This window comes from Bubalus bubalis, chromosome 11, assembly GCF_019923935.1.
Source record: "Bubalus bubalis isolate 160015118507 breed Murrah chromosome 11, NDDB_SH_1, whole genome shotgun sequence".
In the NCBI taxonomy this organism is placed as follows: Eukaryota; Metazoa; Chordata; class Mammalia; order Artiodactyla; family Bovidae; genus Bubalus; species Bubalus bubalis.
The window spans coordinates 22,645,979-22,662,253 of record NC_059167.1 but is presented as its reverse complement, the minus strand read 5'-3'; the positions used below and the strand labels follow the sequence as shown (position 1 = coordinate 22,662,253).

The 16,275-nt window shown below is 53.8% G+C and overlaps 1 protein-coding gene and 1 non-coding gene across 5 annotated transcripts in view; one reads left to right on the top strand and one right to left on the bottom strand.

Moving 5' to 3' along the window:
• Positions 1–488: 488 nt before the first annotated feature.
• Positions 489–16,275, bottom strand: part of ACTN1 (actinin alpha 1) — a 97,792-nt gene continuing 82,005 nt past the window's right edge. The window contains exons 10-22 of one of the 4 annotated variants that reach the window (XM_025295299.3): positions 15,480–15,710; positions 13,642–13,789; positions 10,274–10,424; positions 9,719–9,827; positions 9,083–9,223; positions 8,120–8,302; positions 7,716–7,850; positions 6,508–6,687; positions 5,618–5,764; positions 4,588–4,668; positions 4,006–4,071; positions 2,681–2,839; positions 489–1,230 (exon numbers count right to left, since the gene is read on the bottom strand). In XM_025295299.3, coding sequence (XP_025151084.1) covers positions 1,072–1,230; positions 2,681–2,839; positions 4,006–4,071; positions 4,588–4,668; positions 5,618–5,764; positions 6,508–6,687; positions 7,716–7,850; positions 8,120–8,302; positions 9,083–9,223; positions 9,719–9,827; positions 10,274–10,424; positions 13,642–13,789; positions 15,480–15,710 — 1,890 coding nt within the window. In that variant the 3' untranslated portion in view covers positions 489–1,071. The remainder of the gene's footprint in view (positions 1,231–2,680; positions 2,840–4,005; positions 4,072–4,587; positions 4,669–5,617; positions 5,765–6,507; positions 6,688–7,715; positions 7,851–8,119; positions 8,303–9,082; positions 9,224–9,718; positions 9,828–10,273; positions 10,425–13,641; positions 13,790–15,479; positions 15,711–16,275) is intronic. The other 3 variants (XM_025295302.3, XM_025295300.3, XM_025295301.3) reach the window with 3 other exon arrangements.
• TRNAG-UCC lies at positions 13,373–13,445 on the top strand. The gene has a single exon. It is a non-coding gene; the product is annotated as a tRNA-Gly (tRNA).

The following is a 16,275-nucleotide window of genomic DNA, read 5'->3' as shown; positions in this document are numbered from 1 at the left end:
AAACAGTAAGCAAGGAGCAAAGAACTGACATGGGAGTGTTGCTGCTTTAACACTGCTGCTGCTGCTAAGTCGCTTCAGTCCTGTCCGACTCTGTGCGACCCCAGAGATGGCAGCCCACCAGGCTCCCCCATCCCTAGGATTCTCCAGGCAAGAACACTGGAGTGGGTTGCCATTTCCTTCTCCAATGCATGAAAGTGAAAAGTGAAAGGGAAGTCGCTCAGTCGTGTCCGACTCTTAGCGACCCCATGGACTGCAGCCTCCCGGCTCCTCTGTCCATGCGACCTTCCAGGCAAGAGTACTGGAGTGGGTTGCTATTGTGTGCCCAATAGGACCAAAGCTGTCCACACTTGTCAGTTTTGTCCTGACCCTTTTTAATAGGCAGTATTTGGGGGCAAAAAGTGTGTGCTGATGAAGAGGGTAATTACACACACCTCTGGACTTCAAAAATGAGAAAACAAGCCACATAAATTCTCTTCCTTAAGAAAACAGCCATTTCAAAAGATTTTCTTTAATATCATAAAATATTTTCATGGACAAGTGAGCTAGCAAACACACATGCACCAATGTGCCTTTTGACAAGATTTTCCCCTGCCCTCACCTCCCACTCCCACATCAAGGTGGACAAGAGATTGGAGAAATGAATACAGCAGATGGTACAGATAGAAAGGAAAAAAAAAAATCGATAAAAAGGATGGATATAACATTGTGCTTGGTTATTTTCCTATGTCACAACAAAACAAAACATTTCGGTGCAAATAGTTAATTCTTCCTCTTTTCCATTTAAGTCTGGTGGAGAAAAAAATACTTTTTGTATAATAAAATATGTGTTTTTTTTGGTATTTTTTACTTTTTTTTTTTAACGTAACTTTTTTTTCTTTTTTGCAGAAAATAATTTTGTAAACTGTCACTTCACGGGCAGGGAGGCTGGATGCCACACGGGTCCCAGCTCGCCCACTGGAGGCAGAGCGTGAAACCAAACCCGGGCGGGAGAGGAGGGGACAGCGGAGGTGCAGGGTGGGGCTCGCACAGCGGACGGGGCGGGGGGCGAGGGTGTGGACCGGCCGGGGCGGGTTAGAGGTCACTCTCGCCGTACAGCGCCGTGGAGAAGGACATGTAGTCCAGAGCACCGGGCACGGCGTCGGGGCCGGTGTAGGGGGCCATTCGCGCGATGCAGTACTCAGCCTGGTCAGGAGGCAGCTCTCTGCGCAGCTCGTCCACCGTGATGTAGTTCTGCGGAAACAATGAGCTCAGGGCGGCCGCAAAGCCCGGAGGTCGGGAACCTCACTCAGGAGGTGAGGTACCCTGTCCCGCCCCATTCCAACATGTACATTACACATACCTGTATCAGGCATATATGTAAATAAATGAATTATATGATAAGTTACATGATACAGACACATATGTATAAATGTTATCTATATATGTATATATATATTTAAATAACATATATTTCAATCCCCTTGTTTTTCACTTAAGTAACTGCTTTAGCCTGTTCCCAAGTAATTCCAAGAGCTAACTGCACCTGCAGTCTTTTTGTGTGTCTCTCTCGTGTGCGCCAACCACAGGCTGGTATTAGCCATACCGTATTTGGTGAAACAGAGTAGGACTCCCACGCCCAACTCAGCTGGGCACTGAGGAGGTCACACAATTCTCATAAATCACAGGAGCCTCCAGTCTGGGGCATCACTGCCACTAATAGACATCTTAACCTTCCCCCAGCCCATCTGGTTCCCAGTCTGGGATGTCTGCTTCCTCCCTGTCTTGGGCTTGCCCATCAAAGTCTACTTGGAACCTGCATCTTTGGGGAGCTAGCGGCTTCACAAGTGTTCAGGGACTTGCCCTACTTCTGCCAGAGTCTCCTAAGGAGCCAGTCTGAAGGAGACAGGGGTTGGCCCTCAAGTCACTTCAAGAATCAAGAGATCAGGTCCCTTTCTGGGCCCCAGAGACTTCCTCGACCAAATGAGTCACTTGAAGGAGGTGGTTTCTGAGGGTCCTTCCAGCTCCAAAGTGCTATGACTCTAATAAGGTGTCTTTGAATGTAAATAAGAGCTTTAGGAACCTCTTTGTTGGTTCAGTCTTTACTTCAATGTAGACTGAGACATTTCAGAAACTATTCTCCCTACTGGCTAAGGAAGGATGGCCTAAGGATTATCCGATGAATTTTACAGGAAGGGAATCTGACCTCTAGACCCCTCTGCCCCTAAATCTCCCGGGATGCGCCTACTTTCCCACTGTCCGGCCTGGCAGTGCAGGGAACTTGGGAGATTTGGAGAACTGAAGCTGACTGCTGCTTAGGGTAGACAATGAGAAACATGCTTCTTTCCTGCTTCCCGTCTACATGCCATGGCTTGTGCCCAGAATGATGCAGGGCTGAGTCTTAAGTTCCCAGATTGACCCTTCATCACCCACTCACATACTCCATCTGACTGGACTGCCCTCCACCACCAGTCATTTCATCACCAGTATCTCATCATAAGTATGACATGCAATGTCCGTGGCAGGGGACTCCCTTAAGCTAATGCAGTGTCCTAACCTCTTAGCTGATGCCCAAATGCTACAGAAACGGGTACAGGTGGACAGCAGTGAGGCTCGGGGTGGGAGAAGGAACAGCGGAGCTGCTCATGACCTCCCCTCCAGCTCAGCCCACCTCCGCACGGCGCCCACGCCACAGCACACCCACCTTATCCCCGGCCAGGATCTTGAAGGAAGCCATGACTTGGTCTGCTGTATCTGTATCAGCTGTCTCGCGAGACATAAAGTCGATGAAGGCCTGGAACGTCACCACCCCAAGGCGGTTGGGGTCCACGATGCTCATGATGCGGGCAAACTCTGCCTCTCCCTGGAGGGAAAAGCCAATCCCAGGCCTGTCAGCCACAGTCCCCTCTCTCTATGGACCTGAAGCCTCTGGGGGCTCAGAGTGCTTGAGGCTGTCAGAGAAGGCCCCTGACCTAACCTGAGATGTCTCAGTTTCCCACCCTCTACGGATGCACGTGCTCCTCTTGGAACAAAAATGATAATGCTGATGATAACTAATGCCAGCTCTGGCTAACAGACAGCATACACTATACACCAGGCCCTATTTGAAGTGCTGTGTAAAATTCATTTAACCCTCCTCACAACCATGAAGTAGCTATTTATTTTATTATTTTCATCAGATCTCCAGAGGAGAAACCTAAGGCCCAGACAGGCTTAGTGACTTGCCAAAGGTTACACAGCCAGGGGGTAGTAGAGCTGAGACATGAACTTGGGCCTCTACCACACTGTACATTCTGTGTGTCAGACACAGCACAGCACTCACGTTGAGTTGTTTCATTTAACCATTACAATGGTCCGACAGCGCTCCCCTCACCTTATCTGGGCCCCCAAGCAGGGGATGACAGAACTGAGATTTATCCCCAGGTTCCTTGCTTCTAAAGCCCATGCCCGTGCTCCTGCGCTGGGCAGCCCAAGGGCTCTGGGCTTTGCAAGGTAGGCCAGGAGTTGCCTGGCTGCCCAGCTGAGGCCCCTGCCCTGCTCAGAAGGCCTGCATGAGGGCAAGGCAGCTGAGAAGGTTGGGAAGGGGCTTGGAGCAACAAGCAAAGGGGCGGCATGCCTGGCTGAAGCCATCACCAGGACAGAGGTGGAACTCTCCAGGCCTCACGTGAGATGGAGCTGAACCAACCCCCACCCAGAGCGCCCACCACAGTCCTGCCCGGCAACCTCAGGGTCAGCCCCACCATCCACGATGGGAACCAAAAAACAAAAAGCCCACTTCAATTGTAAATATCAAGAGAGAAACTGGCAGAGAAAGGCAAGAAGGCCAGGTCTCCCGGACATACACAGGCCCCACAGCTGGGGCCCGGCCTTTCAGGACACTATCTTCCCCATGGACCAGAATCTTGAGGCCCCTCCAGGAAGGGGGGCCCCTGAGCCTGAGGGCATCCAGCCCACCATGGCCAGGACTCAGCCTCTCCGGTCAGCTGGCTGGCTGCCCCTCGTCAGGGCAGAGGGTGGGGTTTACATTACCATGTTGTAACCCATGGAGATAAGGCAGGCGCGGAAATCATCCGTGTCCATCATGCCTGTCTTCTTCTGTGGGGCAAGGGGCACCAAGACACAAGGAGGAGAAAGGGCCGGCCCGGGGCCAGGAAGACAGGGCACAGATGGCCAGAGGGGAGGTCGAGGTGTACGGTTTTAGGGGGCGGAGGGGGGGGGGGGGGGGGCGGTGGCGGTCAGGAAGGGGAAAGGAACATAGGAGGAAGAGATGCAAATACACATCCGGGGAAGATATCCACAGAAGGAGGAAGACAGAGCAGGGAGATGCAAAAATCCGTCCATGGGATGGAGAGCGATGAGGAGAGAAGAAGGTGGGCACCGCGTAGGTTCCCATGAAAGATAACCGAGGGCAGAGGTCAGAGGTCGGAGTAGTGGGAGGAGGAGCCCGCCAGGGGCCAGGCAGGGACAGCAGAAGACGAGCCCCGCGGCCCACAGGAAAGGGGAGGCAAGGAGATCCAGAAAGAGAGAGAGAGAGAAAAGAAAAAAGGAGAAACGCGTTATTTCTCGCCCCGGACGCCACCCCTGAGCGTGCTCCATGCAGGAGGCGAGTACCTGGGGGTCGTTGCCAATATCATAACCCAAGCTGATGAGGCAGGCTTTGAACTCCTCGGGACCCAGCGTGCCGGAGTGATCCTGGGGCCGCCGTGCGCCAGCCAGCGAGCCATGCGGTGCCAGGGAGGTGGAGGCCGTGAGGGGAAGGGGTGGGCCATGCCCCAGTGGAGGGTAGCGTGTGTGGGGAGAGACAGGGACGAAGGCATGCGGATGGGGAAGGTGGAGGGTGGAGGGGCAGGGGGGAGGAGGGAAATAAAAGTGCACAAGGTTAGACACACGGACGTGGTCCAGAGGGGGACCCTCTCCCCGGTACACGCAGCTGTCCTGCCCCGGGGGAGCAGGCTGGAGGGAAGCATGGTGAGCCATGGGGGAAAGAAGCTCCCCCAGAAGAGTGCCCAGCCCACCTCTGGCCCCGATGCCCTGAGCGGGGTTTTCCAGGAGGACGTCGCCCACCCAGGTGCCTGGAGGGCAATGAAGCAGGCAGGGGTGGTGGGCAGCACCCAAGCCCATGCTCCCACCCCCTGTGGCCACCACAAAGCCCCAAGGCACTGGGAGGGGCAGCCCACGCAAAACTGGATGAGAATCCAGGAGGACTGATAACTCTGACACCTCTACCAGGGGTCTGAAAGGCTACCCCTGGGGCTCGGGGAGGAGGGAGGCTCTGCTCTGTCCCCAGGCACAGGCAGGGAATGGTCCCCATAGCCAGGGACAGCAGGCCCTCCCTTGAGGCTATGGCAGCCTTGCCCCCAAGGGGTGACTCCTCATGGTAGGAGAGCAAGAGTCAGGGGTCTGAGGGTTTCTCCTCACCCACAACACGAGCACTCTCCAGGAAAGCAGGGATGCTCGTGGGACACCTGGACAGCTTCTAAGGCCAGCCTGGGTGGTGGAGAGTCAGAGCAGGCTGACTGCAGCTCCTCCCTCCCGACCCTCTCCTCCTCACTTGCCCAGGAAGTGGGCCCATGCCCTGGGCAGTGCCCTCCAGGGCCCTGGGGCTGGGGCTGCCCTCAGCGAGTGCAGGGGTGGAGCTCACCCGGTCAAAGTGGTTGAAGGAGGCCCGGAACTCATTCATCTGCTCCTGGCTGATGCCCTTGGCATCCCTGGTCAGGATCTGGTTCTCCACCTCATTGATGGTCCTGGCGATGGTGGTTAGGAGCTGCTCCCAGCCCACACGGATGTGCTGCAGGCAGGCAAGGCCCGTCAGCAAAGGGGTTCCAGGCCTGGGCCCGGGTCACCCCTCCCTACTCCCTCCCCTGATCATCAAAATGGCCAATGCAATCAAACCAGGCCTTCTGCCCGGATTAACAGAGTCACCAGGCGCTGGGCAACCAGGACAAGGACAGCAAACCAGGACAGAGGACCCAGATGATGAAGGGGGAAGCACAGAAGGGTGATGGTTTCTGCCCGGAACAGCAGAAACCAGAATGACCAGTGCAGTCAGGTCAGGAAAAAGGGCAAAGTTGACAGTGGGAAAGATCAAAGGACAAAAAAGTAGGTAATTCCCTGAACATCCAACTCTATAACCTCACACCCATGCCTTCATGGTCAAAACAAGTAGGTCATTTAAAAAGCAGAGGCCAAACCAGTGTCTGATGACCACCAGTCTCAGAATCACTGGGTACTTGTTAAAAAATTTAGATACCCAAGTCCCATCCCAGACCTAGTGAATCAAATTCTGGGACGGCGCCTGGAAATCTGCATTCTCAGCAAGCTCCTGGGGAAATTCAAAAAGCACTGAGACTCAGAGCTCCAGGAGGGAGGAGAAGTTGAGTATCCTCTCACTTAAAAGCTAGGGTTTATCCTACTACGCGACCAGTCTTCTTGGAATGATGGGTGACCCCCCACCACCACTTCCCCAGCCGAGGGAAGCAGAAGGGGGATCCAGGGCTCCCTCTCCAGGGGAGCAAGGCTGGTGGTGCCCACCTCCATGGTGTAGTTGGTGTGCTTGTTGTCAAAGATGAGCGCCTCCTGGATCAGCTGGTGGTCGCCCTCCAGCTGGTCGATCTTGGGCTTGTAGTTGACGATGCTCTTCTCGTATTGCCGCAGGTGGTTGAGCTGGTCCTCCAGGGTCCCGTGCATCTCAATGGAGATCCTTCCAATCTCCTGCTCACCCAGAAAGGAGGCTCTTGTGAGACCTATGCACTCTGGGCCCCCAGGGTGAAGACTGGGGCTAACCCCTCTGATGATCCTTGGCATGGAAATAGCATCATAAAGGAATCTGACCAGCACTGACTGTTATCACCAGATGAATACCTCCCATCTCCCGGGTACCCCTCAGCCTCAGGAAGGGAGTGCAAGGTCAGTTGCTAACTTAAAGGTTCACTCCTCTACCTGCCATTCAAACTCCCATCCCAGGCCCATTCCAGACTACCACCCATCTCAGGGAAGTTTTCCCACTAAGCTGGGTTCCTCACAGCCTCAGGGCACCTGGCTCACCTTCTCAATGAACACGATCCTGCTGTTCTGGTTCCTCGGAGGCCTGCCTTGCCCACCTCAATCCCACCTGTCTCCATGGTCCAGGCCTAATCCCCATCTCTGTCTCTCATCCATATAAACACACCTTGCTTGTGAAAGCACTTTCTGGGAACTCAGTTCAACTTGGCAAGCATTTCTGGAGCACCCACTACCATGCATAATGTGCTAAGCAGGTAGAGATAGGGTCCAGAAAAGCACAGAGGAACTTGACATGGTCTCTGCCCTCAAGGAATTCAGAGGGACACCACGCTCTAACCCAAGCAGTGTTCCTTCCTTACCTACATCACCCTGATACCTGGTCCAACAATACAGCAAAGAATTTCACGCTTGCCCAAAGCACAGTTCTCTCTCTGGGGAGATCACCTCCTTCTGGCCAAGCTCATGACTCAGGAGGAAGAGAGACCAGCTCAACCACATATGCCACAGGGCAAGCCGAATCAGTCACCTAGGCACTGATCCTTCCGTGGGACTGTCTCATGTGATGTCCCTGTATGGTCACGGGTCCCACACCCTCCACGGGGCAGCAGGCCAGCTGTGGGTTCAGGACCCACAGTGCCCACAGGTCCCGTCCAGGAGGAGACAGGGCAAGCCTGACTGTCTGGGATGGTGCAGGGAAGGATGGAAGCCCCTGCCGGGCCTTCGGTGCTGGGACCCACCTCCATCTTGGTCTGGATCCAGGGCCCAATGACATTGGCCTGGGCCCCAAACTGCTTGCGTAGCCTTTCGTTGTGCTGCTGGCGGGCGTGCTCCTCCGTTAGGGCCTGGTCCCTCCGTGGCACCAGCTGCCGCACCTGGGGCAGGAACAGTCAGGGGACATTGGGATGGGCCGGCCATCTGCCTCCATGTCAGAGGAAGTGGAGGAGCCATGAAGGGAAGAGGCCAGGCAGTAATTGAAGTGAACACATTGACCTGTTCTAGAAATTCATTCATTTGCTAGACAATGAGTACTTACTGAACGACACTGAAATCAATGAAAATCAGAATACAGACAGACAAAAATCCCTGCCCTTCTGAAACTTACAATGGCTCCGCCAGCGCCCCACCCAGCCCTTGGACTCACATGGTCCCATTTGCCATTGATCTCCTGAGGCGTGATGGTTGTGTAGGGGTTGGTGCCTGCCATGTTGACGTGGTAGGTCTGGACAATCTTGGACACCTCGTTGTGGATGCCCAGGATAGCCAGGCGCTCCTTGTCGGCATCGGGGAGGGTGGCTTTGAACTGCTCATGGGCTGTGGTCAGTCCCTGGAGAGAGACGGGCGTGCAGAAGAAGCACAATGACTGGGAGGGACCGATGCCTCCCATGGGCAAGATAAGCCAAGGGAGACCTGCAGGTCCCAGGGCAGAAGTGGGTGAAGGGGCCACCGGAGGCCGGCCCCACACCAGCTGGGCAGCCTGGAGGCATCAACCCAGGACTATTTCAGCTAAGAACCAGGATGGCTGGGCTGGCCACAGGAAGGTGCCACAGCTTCATGCTCAGGCCTGGTGAATCCAGCAGCAATCTCCCTGGGGTGCTCACCACCCCATAGTTAGGTTGGGGACAAGGTGTGCCCTGGGTCTGCTCAAGGGACCTCTCCTAACACACTTTCTCATTGTTCTGCAAAACCTTTTTCATCTAACACCCTGCAGCTGTACAAAAGAATGGCTTATTGCAGTGAAATGAGCTCCAAGATAATTATGAGGTTAGAAATAAAGGTTCAGGATACAGTATATAATAGAAGCTACTTTTTACGTAAAAAGTGGGGGAAGAACATATTAATAAACAAATGTGCTCGCCTATGCAGAGACCGTGTCCTGCTCTCCTCTGGGGAGGGGCACTGGGGGCTGGGGGACAAAACTCATTGCACAGTCTCTTTAGCTTGTAGATTTGATACCATATGCATATATTATGGAGTCAAAATAAATAAAACAAAGCTTTCAAATCTAGAACATCCTTGGGGAGGCTACCCTCAGCCCTCTCCCTACAAGGGCAGTGTGTGGGCCGTGCAAGGCCAGCCTCCATAGACGAGGGGGTCGGCAGCACACCTGGATCTCCTCGATGGTGTGCACAATGAAGGTGTCCTGCAGGTCCTCCATGGCCCCCTCCATCCAGTTGTTGAAGGGTGCGGCCCGCTTAGCGTACTCCAAGTACAGTTGGTCAATGGTCTCCAGCAGTTTCTCCGTGCGCTGGGAGTGCCAAATGGCATGGGGATGGGAAGGTGCTTAGTAATGTCATGTCCAGAATCACCAACCCCCCACCCAACCCAGTAGACTTCAAGATCCTTCTGGCTAGCCCGAGAGTTTCAGGTCTGGAAGGACCAGATAACTCAGAACAGACTCTCCAGAGTGCTGGTTCTTAATATGGGGTGTATGGACCACCCCATACTGGAGTCACCCGCCTAGGCCCCAGAGAGTCTGGTTTAGAGAACAGGAAGGCTCTCAAACAGGTGGGGCTTGGTCCAAGTACACTAAATCAGGAGGAGGAGAAGGTATGATCAGGGCATCTCCATCAGGGCAAAGGTCAAGCCCAGTGCCAATGTGAGCTTTCCATGGTCAGACCAGGACTGGGGAAGGTCTGAGGAACCCAGTAGAGCTTCTTAGCCCAAAGCAAAGGGAGTCGTGAAGCAGACAGGCCACACAGGGCTGCTGGAGGCAAGTCTCTGTCTCCTCAGGGGCTCTCACCTCCAGAGCTTCCCTTCGCTTCTGGGTTAGGGCCCCTAGATTGTCCCACTGGTCACAGATCTTTTGGCACCGGGCGTTGACACTGGGTGAGTCGTAATAGTCCAGCTCACTGCAGGGGAGGAGAGAGGAAGAGACAGGTGACCCAGGTTACCTCTGTGGCCTGCTCTCCTGCACACTTCTTCAAGACCTTCCAGGACCCATACTCCCACCCTCAACCTCTGGGCTTTCAGGAGACTGCTGGGAGGAGAACAGATCTCCTCCGCAAGGGCCCCCGCCCCAGCCTCGCCTGGAAGCCACACCAGCCTTGACTGCAATGCCCAGTGACAGGAAGCCACTAAGACCAGGCAAGATCTCAGAGCCATACTCAGTCACCCTCTGGTCCCACACTAGCTGTAGGTAAGGACCGAAGGCCTGTGACAGAATGGTCGGAGGCTATTCCCCACCTGTGAGGATGTTCTTAGTCTTCTGTATCAATGACCTTCCTGCCCCAGGACCCGGCTCACTTTTCAGGCCACAGCCCACCTCCCACAGCGCTGCAGTGCCCGCCGGGCTTACTTGAGCTCCTGGGCAATGGCGGCAATCTGCTCCACGCGGTCCTGGTGGGCAGCCAGGTCACTCTCAAAGGCCTCGTGCTTCTTGAGCAGGGCCTTGATCTCTGAGAGGGTAGCCGTCTCGTAATCCTTCTGCCGCAGCATGGCCTCTTTGCCTGGGGGTCAGAGGTCGGGCACAAGGCTGAGCAGGAGCCGGGAGGCCCACCTTCTTGATCACAACCACCCCCACCTCAGGGCCCGGGAACTCCACTTCTGGTATATCTCAAGGAGACAGATGTGCCCCATACAATGATCAATTATCTGCAGTTCGAGAAAATAGATATGCAGCCGGAACATGCGCGATGGGGCAGAGGGCAAGAAAGTCACTCCTTTTCATGGAGCGTGCCAGGGCCACCAGGACTGGTGATGTACAGACGATGAGGCTAAGTGGACAGTCAGGATATAACACAAACTTTATAAACAGCAGGAAACAACGATCTACGCCTGCGGTATAACCTGGGGAAAACAAGTTCCTCAGGGGTGCCCCATCTTTAGAGTCTTCTCCACTTACAGTTGCTGCACCCAGCAGCCCTGCAGGGACCCTGCCCCTCAGTTACACCCAGTGTGGGCAGCCTGTCCAGTGCACTCTGCACAGAGGCCATCAGCAGCCAGCACCCTCTCCAAGCATCAGGCGCACTGCCCTCTCTTTTAAGGGGAGAGGCAAGGCTTGCATTTCTTGGATTTTTGTTTCCAAAGGGAAGAGGATGAGAATCGAGCTCTCAGATCGCTGTTAGATGACGGTCCCCAGCTACCCTGTGACGCAGCTGCTGCGGGACAGAGGCTGACCTGGCCTTCCTGCACGCCCACCTCCGGTGCTTGCCCTGTCAGGGAGGCTCAGCAACTCTCAGGAAATGAGAGCTGGGCCAAAGAGGTGATGGCTTCTTTCCTTCTCTCTATTCCTTTTTGTCAGAATATTAATATGATGAGTTTAGAGGGTAAAAAAAATCACCGATGAGCCTATTTATCTGCTCCTTTTCAGTCTTGCCATGTATGGATGTTGGGTTAAAACCATTGGGTGTATGTAAATTACATATCCTGCTTTTAAAATACTCAGCAGCGCACCACCAGTTTCTACACTGCCACCACGGCCATCACACGAGTCACTCCGATGGCCCCGTAACATTCTGTCGCGCGGCTGAACCCCCAGTGGCATAACCACACTGCACTACCGTGGAGCATGTGGGCCCCTCATCTGGCAGTACTGTAGACGGACGCATGGCAAACATCCCAGACACGTGATTTCAGCCACGTTTAGGGGTTTTAGACAGCCTCAAGAAATGCAGTTCTTAGGTAAGTGGGCAACAGCATTGTCAGCTGTGAGTACTTATAGCCAGACTGCTATGTTGGCATCTGTTGCAGGCACGCCAGCACTTCTCATGCCGTTGCTGGTGGCTGGCGGGGCCAATCTTTGCTCTGTACCTTTTTGTGAGCTGTTCCTTGGCACCAGAGAGAACACAATAGAAGCATGTGGGTGAATCGGTGCAAACTCCACCACCCCCCTTCTCCTCCATCCATCCGTGCCTTGATAGATAGCTCATACAGGCATAGTGGAAGGTGCGGCAGTGACCTCATATCATCATATATGAAGCCCAGTAAACCCCTCTGCTGAGTCAAGCACACACCTATCCCCTCCTGCTCCAAGCCACTCCCTAATGGCCCCAGGGTGTGGCCGTCCCTACTCATCTCTAGCCTACTGTCTGAGGACCACCACAGAGCTGAATGCGGGCATCTCAGGGTACTGAGCTCTACCGGCCAATGGGTCTGTTCCAGGGGCTTCAGCTGAAATGACCGCGGGGCCCTAGGAGATGGGTAGCATGGCTCACTCTCCAGCCCCAGCCCAGGTTCTAAGGAAAAGACCATTCTGGGTGTGATCTTCTCTTTGGAGATTATCTGCCAACAAGCAGACACCAGACATGGCCAAGTGCTCCAGGTCAGAGTGATGGAGACACACAGGTGCTAAGGCCAGAGCTACAGGTTACTACAATGGCAGAGAAGGCAGAGGAGGGAAGATACCAAAGGCTCCCATTTACCGAGTGTGTTACACGTGCCAGGCGCTCAACTACGCATAAAATGCAAACAACCGCATGAGGAGGTATGCTGAGTTAATAGTGTCCCTCTAAAGCTCATGGCAACCCAGAACCTCAGAGTCTGACCTTATTTGGAAATAGGGTCTCTGCCAATATAATTAGCTAAGATGAGGTCATACTGGATTAGCTGTTGTTTAGTCATGAAGATGTGTCTGTCTCTTTGCAACCCTGTGGACTGTAGTCCACCAGGCTCCTCTGTCCATGGGATTTCCCAGGAAAGAATACTGGAGCAGGTTGTCATTTCCTTCTCCAGGGGATCGTCCAGACTCAGGGATTGAACCCGTATCTCTTGCACCTCCTGCGCTGGCAGGCAGATTTTTTACCACTGTCCCACCTGGGAAATCCCACTGGATTAGAGTGGGCCCTAAATCCAATGACTGGTATTTTCAGTAAAAAACTGAGAGGCAGATTTGGTCACTGAGACCCAGAGAGAAGCAGCCGGTGATGATGGAAGGCAGAGATTAGAGTGATGCTGCTACAAGCCAAGGAACACCAAGAAGTGCCAGTGAAACCACCTGACACTAGGAAGAAGCAGGGGACGCCTCCCCCTCAGAGGCTCTAGAAGGAGCCAGTGCTGATGGCACCTTAATTTAGGACTTCTAGTCTCCTGAACAAGAATGTCCTTGTGTCATGTAAAACCGCCCAGTTTATGGCAATTTGCAGCCCTAAGAAAGTAATACAGGAGGGCACATCATCACCTGCATGTAACAGACAAGGACACAAGACCACTGGTCCAAGATACGCCGCCTCTAGGTGGGAGAATCAGCATGTGAGTCCCAACCCGACTCAGGGAAGAGAAGCCACTACAGTGACGAGAATAATTAACACACATATAGCACATGGTATGCCAGGAACTCTTCTCATTGCTTCTGATGTATTATGCCACTTAATCCTCATAAACATATTAAGTTGATACTATTATTGTCCCCACTTAGCAGAGGACAAAACTGAAGTAACCAAAATACTAATGAGGGACTTCCTTGATGGTCCAGTGGTTAAGACTCTGTACTTCCAATGCAGAGGAGGCAGGTTTGATCCCTGGTCAGGGAACCAAGACCCCATGTGCCATGGGGTGTGGCCAATAAAAAAGGGAGTGGGGTGGGTCATGAACTCGCCTAATTAATGTTAAGGGACAAGTAAGAGACAAAACAAATAAAACACGAGAGAGAAAGGAGTTATGGCTGGTGGTTTAGCACGAAAGCTCGACCCAAGCTTGGGGTGGGGGCAGGGGCTAAGCTGTTCTTACCGTCCGTCCAGGCCTCGTGGATGGAGGCCTTCTGTCGGAACTTCTCTGCCAGGTGGTCCAGCCGCTCCAGCCTCCGGATCTCATTCAGCAGCCACTCCTCATAGCCCTTCTCCGCCTGCTCCAGGCAGCCCCAGGCGTTGTTGATGTCCTGCAGGGATGGGAGGCACAGGGTCAGCCCACCTGGCCCCTGAGCCCCCACGGCTCCTCCATACATTCCAGGAGGAGCCTCCTCCCCACCCAGTCCCCCTGGTATGACCTGGGGTTCCTAGGCACCAGGCCTCCTGGGTAGGGAAGTGGGTCCATGCTGCTATGGGGCGTTAGCAGTACATCCCAGTGGGAAGAGAGTCCAAGGCCCTCTGGGCACCAAGACTGGCTTCTGCCAGGATTCTGAGCAACCACAGAGGTCACAGGGGCAGCCAGGGAGACAGAGCAACAAACTGAACAAGGCAGGCCAGCCTCCTCACATTTCTGGGTGTACTTGCGGGCTCTGGGCAGTAGCCATCCCAGAGATGGTGACAGGTAATGAGCACAAACCCACAGGCGTTCAGACAGGGAGCTGCCCTCTACAGTTAGCACAAGGACACCCCCCGGGCAGTGACAGGCTGACCGAACTCGTGTGCCACCCAGGTCCTCGCCATGTGCCAGGGGCCACACTGCATCTGCCACAGGAGGGGCACATTAAAGCATAGAGCACCCCCCCAGCCCCCGTCAAGCAGCAGCTCCAGCCATATAAAAGCTGTTGACTTGGCCTGGAATCTGTAAAAGGACCACAGTTTTCCAAACCGCATGCACAACGTCAGGCCTTTCTCTACTCCCCCAGGGTCCTCCCTCCTTCCACTGCTGTTTACAAGTTTCTCCCAGCCCCTTCCACACCTCCCTTATGTGCCTGTGTCTCCTTGTCAACTCTCCTCTGCAAAGTACAAAAGCTCTATCCTGGTCAATTTTTTATTTTAAAATTTTTGTTTGCATGTTTCTTTGGCTCATATCTCAAGTCCTGGGGAAAGGGTAAACAGGGAGGAATAACAAAAAAGTGACAAAAATGAAAAAAAGTTATGACATGGAAAGCTGGTCACGATATAATTAGTTCTTTCTTTCTTTTTTTTTGGTCATGCCATGTAGCATGGGGGATTTTAGTTCCTCCACCAGGGACTGAGCCTGTTCCCCCTGCACTGGAAGCGTGGATTCCTAACCACCAGGGAAGTCCCTGTAAGTTCTTTTTTCTAAGCAGCTTATTAAATAAAGGATGCTTTCGGATTCCCTTTAAAATCACATTTACAGAGTCTAAAAGAATCTCTTTTCCCCAAAATCTTTTAAGTTGATCCTGGGTAGGAAGATTATGAAGAATTTCTATTTTCTATATTTTACTTATTTACATATTTGAAAATGTCCTACAAAAAAAAAAAAAAATCTATTAAGGTATTAAAAAAAAAAGTTTTTAAGTGCTTAAAAAGATTCCATGGAAGTGAAAATTATCCTTTTAGCTCCTGAATTATGCCCTGTTTGGGTCAACATGTCAAGTGGGATTTTGTTGGCAGAGATGACCCTTTGAGGGGTGGGGAGGAAAGTGCCGGGGCAGATCCAAGCAGATGAGCAGGTGTCTGGAAAGGGCAAGTATGACCTGGCGTGGGGAGGAGAAAGGGGGCTCTCTCTCTGGGGCGAGGGGGAGCCCCACCTGGCCGAGTGTGGGCTGGAGTCCGGGTGGTCACCTGGGAGAGAGAACCGATCCCTGGAGCAGTGTGGGCAGGTGATGAGCACACGCCCCGCCCCCGCCCCGCCCACAGTGCATCATTTGCTGGCGCCTGGGAGCGGCTCCGGGTCGGGGCAGTCCGGGTGCTCACCGAGACCATCCTGCCCTCTGAGGGCATGAAGGCGGGCCGGTTGCTGAGGCGCAGCTTGGTCTGCAGCGTGTTGAAGTTGATCTCCAGCTGGCACTTCTCCTGCACCTTGGGCGGCTTGTGCAGGCGCCGGTAGTCCCGGAAGTCCTCCAGCTTCTGCTGCATGGCGTGCATGGTGTTCTCGGGTGCCCGGTTCTCCAGCCATGGGATGGTGCGGCGGATCCATTCCAGCAGCTGTGGAGGGAGCAGGGGAGGACGCTGGGAGGGGGGCCGCATCTCTCCTGAGGGCACACTCTTTCCCAACCATCACCCCAGGCCGTTTCCAGGCCACAGGGCCAGGCTGCCTCTGAGAATCAAAGGCTCCATGACGCCTGGCCACTAGGATATATCAACTCACAGCCAGCATCACTCAACCTCCCTGCTCCCCAAGGGGAAACCTGGGGGCAAGATGGCTCAACTCAGCAGGAGACCCGAGCTCTAGTTCTTCATCTACTACCTGGCTGGGCCTCAATTTCCCTATCTTACCATGGAGGGGTGAATGGTTGCTGGCCAGAGCCCCTGCCATCTGACCTTTGAGGATTCTAGAATGTGGGTCCTTGACTCAAAAGAGAAAAGGTTGCAGAGGACAGCCTGAATTTTGTTTCTTCAATGAGGTGACAGGGGGGTGGAGGAGTGGAAATGATGAGAGGAAACTCGTGATCCCCGCAACTGGATCACGTGGCCCAGACTAACTCATCTGAATAATGACGACGAGCTAAGTCATCACGGAATTAAGTGCTGTGACCCTCCCCGCCGGTGG